Raw genomic sequence first — 5,576 nt, forward strand, 5'->3', positions numbered from 1 at the left:
CAGCTGCAGCTGTGTCAATAATAATTACTCCATCTGAACCGTTCTTATTGTAAAACGAGTCTCGCACAGACAAACATACATAATGAGTTCATCTAACCTACACTTGTAATCTTTTTTATTGTGTCTTACTTGGAAGGAAAATCCCTAATATAACAAAACTTATCTGATAGAAAAATAATAATAGGGTGAATCTCACAAAAATATGTCTGGGTCACATTTCAGCCCAAAATCAGAAGAAAATAAATAGTACTCTATTTTCTATCAAGAAAACATCTTAGGAACACTAATATTTTTGCATTGTGACATTAGTTTTATGCACAGTTTACACACAGTTCTCATTACAATAATGTGCCTGGATGGTTTACTTTTTAGGTTATTTATTGAGTGATTGTAATATTTTCAATAATAATTGATTTGAAGAAAACTTATTTTAGGAATACTAATATTTTTGCATTGTGACAGTTTTATGCACAGTTCTCATTATTGCAGTGCACCCGGATAGTTTATGTAGTTGTTTTTATTTATTTATTATTCACTATATTCTGAATGCTAATTAATTTTTAAAGGGTTAGTTCACCCAAAAATGAAAATCCTGTCACTAATTACTCACCCTCATGTCGTTTCAAACCCGTAAGACCTTCGTTCATCTTCGGAACAAAAATTCCGACAATAATCAGAAACAATTCGTCTCCTCCGCATCACCCTGGTGCCATTTTGGAGAATATCCGTTGGACGTAAGCGTTCGTATGCTGTTCTGTGTCAGCTGCGTCACGCCGGATCTGTTTCCTACGTTGTTGTGATTTGATCTGAACGAAAACAGCGTATCCGGCGTGACGCAGCTGACACAGAACAGCATACAAACGTTTACGTCCAGGGGATATTCTCCAAAATGGCACCAGGGTGATGTGGAGGAGACGAATTGTTGAATAAAGTCGTTTTTTTTTCTTCTTTTGCACACAAAAAATATTCTCGTAGCTTCGTATAATTGCGGATGAACCACTGATGTCACATGGATTATTTTACAGATCTCCTTGCTATGTTTCTGGACTTGGGAACATTTCAGTTGCGTTGCTGTCTCTGCAGGGTCAGACAGCTCTCAGATTCCATCAAAAATATCTTAATTTGTGTTCCGAAGATGAACAAAGGTCTTACGGGTTTGAAACGACATGAGGGTGAGTAATTAATGACAGAATTTTCATTTTTGGGCGAACTAACCCTTTAAAAATTAATTAGCATTCAGAATATAGTGAATAATAAATAAATAAAAACAACTACATAAACTATCCGGGTGCATTGCAATAATGAGAACTGTGCACTAAAGAAAACTAAAAAGTAATTCACAATATTCTAAATAACTGTAAATTTCTACAAATTAATATAGTTCACAATAATATTACATTTTAAATAATTTTAATAAAACTTTGTCATTAAAATAATACCACAATGCAAATTTTTCAATTTTTCATTTTTGAATTTTAGGTAAATTTGTTGTGTTTTAAGAGTAATTCTACACACACACACAAAAAAAAAAAAACGTTTTTTGAGTGTAGCCTTAAAATTAAGAGCAGGAAACAGAAAATAAAATACGAAACAACCAAGGTATAGGTTTAAAATAAACATCATGATTAGACTTTATTGAACACCCATAAACATTACAAAAAGGTGCTATTTTACAAGTCCCTCAGTGGCCCAAAAGACCTTCCAGTCAAAAAGCAGTGTCTCAAGAAACAGGGCACTTCCCTCATACAAACAGCAGCTAAACTCCTGCCACGTCCTGACTAAACCCACACAAATACGAAACAGAACGAAGTTAAACGAACAAGCAACAATGACAAGCGACATTAACAAATACTTTATGGCTTTCCGCTCTCCTCCCTTTTTGGGTAACATGAATGTTTGATTTCATGGCAGCATCATTTTTACATATGGTCTCAATGAAGGCTTCACGTGGTCTTAGCGTAACTTCGCTTTCATGCCGAACTCATGATGCCGAGTGTTATCGACACGGAGGTTCGGGCTGATGGGGACTGGGCCTGTACAGCTGCTGCAGTCGGACCGGTCTCACCGGCCACCCGGGTAACTGTCCTATTACTCTCAGGCCGACGGGCTGCCTGGGGCACGAGTGACGGGCGCAAGGCCCTGAAACCTGCAGCTGGCCTGAGCGTGAGTCCAGAGGAGGTAGGACCGAAGCGGAGGAAGAGGAAAGCGGAAGCAGGATGGCCGGGGTCAGACCATATCGGAGCTGGAAGACACGAGGAGGGCCGTGTGCGCTGATGCCATTTGGCCGGGATTCCTTATGTTCCTCCTCCCTCTTCAGCTCCTCCTCCTGTTTCTTCGCTTTCCTGTCGGGTCTGTTGAGCTCCTGGAGCTTCTCGGCTTGAGCGCGGCGGATATGGTACGTCTTCCTGTGGCTTTGAAAAGAATCAAGGAATTCCTCCAGGGGCACGTGGCCCTCCATGAACTTCTCCAGCAACTCCTGTGAAGGTCAGATGACAAATAAACAGGCATTAGAGGCCAGGAAGTCAAGCCGGATTCATAACAAGTGTGACGCAGACGCAAACATCCTCTTTCTGACTCGTCGTCTTCCAAGACGATGTCAAAACCAAGTTGTGCTATTTCAACAACCAAATATGTTAAAAATTACTTTGGTGGCATAATCTCATGCAGTCCAATTGATTATATAATTTAAAGAAATATTTCTGCATTAAATAAACCCTGCTGAAAAAAAACAGCTCAGACCAGCCTAAGGTGGTTTGCTGGTCTTAGCAGGTGTAAGATGGTCTTTGTCAGCCGAATGCCTTAGAAGTGATATATTTACCTGAAATTAATATTTCAATAATTCAAAAACATGTTTAAATGTTCAAGGTTCTCTGATATTGATTAATGGTCACATGACATGCAAGTAAACAGATAAAATACTGAATCGTTTTGTATTGTTTTTTTTTGTTTTAATTATTCATATTTAGTGCCGTACGACTAATTGTGACTCCACATTATAGTCACACTGGTGTTTTGGGAACTCAATACAATGGTATGTAATAATAATAACAATAATAATTATTATTATTACAGTATTAAATCGAAAAATAAAAAATGATTATTAGATAATTATAATAAAAATTATTTTACTTTATGCTACAAGTGGCAATACTAAAATGTAGACCCTTACTTCTTAAGTTCTTCATTTACAAACATTCAAACTTTTGAGTTTTTTAAATTTCAAATCCTCAAGCTTTTTTGTGTATGTGTGTGTGGAATACTAGTGAAATTCTGAAAACCTCTGTCTACAAAAATGTTGGAAATTATGTAAATGTGTATATAAAATTAACCTTGCACATTGTGTGTTCCCAAATGTGTGTTAAACTCACAGCACATGCAGAGATGGAGTTGGCTGCATTTACTGTGAACCGAGCCGCTCTGAGACACTGAAAACACTGGATTATAAACTGTGTGTGTGTAGACCACAGTGCCACGCTTCACTCTGAAACACGCAGCGCATCAGACTACACACTTATTTCATTAAGTTGCAGCATTTCTTATGCTCATTGCACTAAGCTATATTATGATTTGTTTCAAGTTTGATTAATTATGCAGCCCTACTTTCAGTTAATTAGTTAGTTAATTAGTTAGTTCATTAGTTACCCCTGGTTTACTGCAGTTAATTTTCCAGTCTGGCCAGCCTAAAAGTGCCTAAAACCTCTTAATTAAAAACAATAAATTAAAAAAACAGCCAAGGAATGAACATTTTAAGCAAAATTTTTAAGTTACCTGACAAAAATTATGTAGGGTTTAACAGACAAACATGATGTCTGCACAAATAATCACATAATAAATGTAGCATGACCCTGAAGTGTCTGTGGAACGCTCTGCTGGAATGGGCAGACGTCGACACTCTGTCCGTCTCAGTACGGGGGACTGAATAATTGAGAAGTCTCGTCTGCACAAACCCACCCCCTTAATGTCCTCGCAGACAGAACAATAAAGTCTTTTAGGACACCACCCCTGGCAAACTACACATCAGTGTGAGACAATAACATGCAATGAGCAACTCTAACCCAGTACTGTTATTGCTAATGGAAAACTATTTAATTTGTTTTTGTTAATTCAAAATAAAAACATGAAATGAAATAAAATATAAATATTAGCTGAAAATCTTATACACAAATTAGAAATTTGCTTTGGCAACTTAAATATTTAAGTACTACAGTTACTAAAACTGAAAAAAAGCTAATTGAAACATAAAAAAATAAACAAATAACAAAATTACTAAATCTTCAATTAAAACAAAAACTAAAAATATTTAAATAGAAGCTAATTAAAATATTACTAAATACTATAACCATATAAATAATATTAAACACTGCTCTAATAACAAACAATAAATAAAATGATATATTAATTTCTTGCCTTTTTAAAAAATATTTTATTTGTACTTTTTCCAAAGAAAAAAGCAGCTATATATGTTGCGGTTACGTGTGGCTGTATAAAAAGTGCAAGACGAAGGAGTTGAGAATAAGTAGTATTTAATAATAAATCCAGGAGAATCACGGGGAGAATACAACATCAAACATCAAAACATCATCAATACAGGGCAAAGAAACTGAGGATAACACAGGGCTTAAATAACTGGAGGAAAGTAATCAGTGAGAACAGAAACAAGTGTGGAGTTAATTGACAGCTAAGGAAAAAGATCAACAGGGGAGCTCAGGAAAACGGAAATACAGAAACTAAAAGCAGAACAGAAACAGACACATTACAGTTACTACATAGTTGCCAAGGTGTTCTGAGTGGTTTAGCATGTCTACATGATGTTGCCGGGATGTTTCAGGCTATAAAACAATTAGTGCTGTCAAACGATTAATCGCATCCAAAATAAATGTTTTTCTTTACTTAACGTGTGTGTACTGTGTATATTTATGTATATATAAATACACAAACATACATGTACAGTATATACATTTACATGTTTTTATATATATATATAAAAACATGTAAATGTATATACATGCATGTTTGTGTATTTATCCATTCATCCAAAGTAAATGTTTTTCTTTACTTAACGTGTGTGTACTGTGTATATTTATGTATATATAAATCCAATTAATTGTTTGACAGCACTAAAAACAATAAAATAATTTATATATTAAATCAGTAAATATGTTTTGTTTATATATATATATATATATATATATATATATAGAGAGAGAGAGAATATATATATATATATATAAATTATGTTTTTAAAAAGACACAGCACAAGATGTGGATTAGACTATTATAATAGATTATTGCACAGGTGTGCCTTAGGCTGGCCACAATAAAAGGCCACTCTAAAATGTGCAGTTTTATCACACAGCACAATGCCACAGATGTCGCAAGTTTTGAGGGAGCATGCAATTGGCATGCTGACTGCAGGAATGTCCACCAGAGCTGTTGCCCGTGAATTGAATGTTCATTTCTCTACCATAAGCCGTCTCCAAAGGTATTTCAGAGAATTCGGCAGTACATCCAACCAGCCTCACAACCGCAGACCACGTGTAACCGCACCAGCCCAGGACCTCCACATCCAGCATCTT

The 5,576-nt window shown here is 35.7% G+C and overlaps 1 protein-coding gene across 1 annotated transcript in view; it reads right to left on the reverse strand.

Annotated features, from left to right (window-relative positions):
* Positions 1-1,602: 1,602 nt before the first annotated feature.
* LOC107561583 (vacuolar protein sorting-associated protein 37D-like) overlaps positions 1,603-5,576 on the reverse strand; it is a 48,298-nt gene continuing 44,324 nt past the window's right edge. The window contains exon 4 of the mRNA XM_016246055.1: positions 1,603-2,476. Coding sequence (XP_016101541.1) covers positions 1,997-2,476 — 480 coding nt within the window. The 3' untranslated portion in view covers positions 1,603-1,996. The remainder of the gene's footprint in view (positions 2,477-5,576) is intronic.

This window comes from Sinocyclocheilus grahami, unplaced genomic scaffold, assembly GCF_001515645.1.
Source record: "Sinocyclocheilus grahami isolate Dianchi unplaced genomic scaffold, SAMN03320097.WGS_v1.1 scaffold781.1, whole genome shotgun sequence".
In the NCBI taxonomy this organism is placed as follows: Eukaryota; Metazoa; Chordata; class Actinopteri; order Cypriniformes; family Cyprinidae; genus Sinocyclocheilus; species Sinocyclocheilus grahami.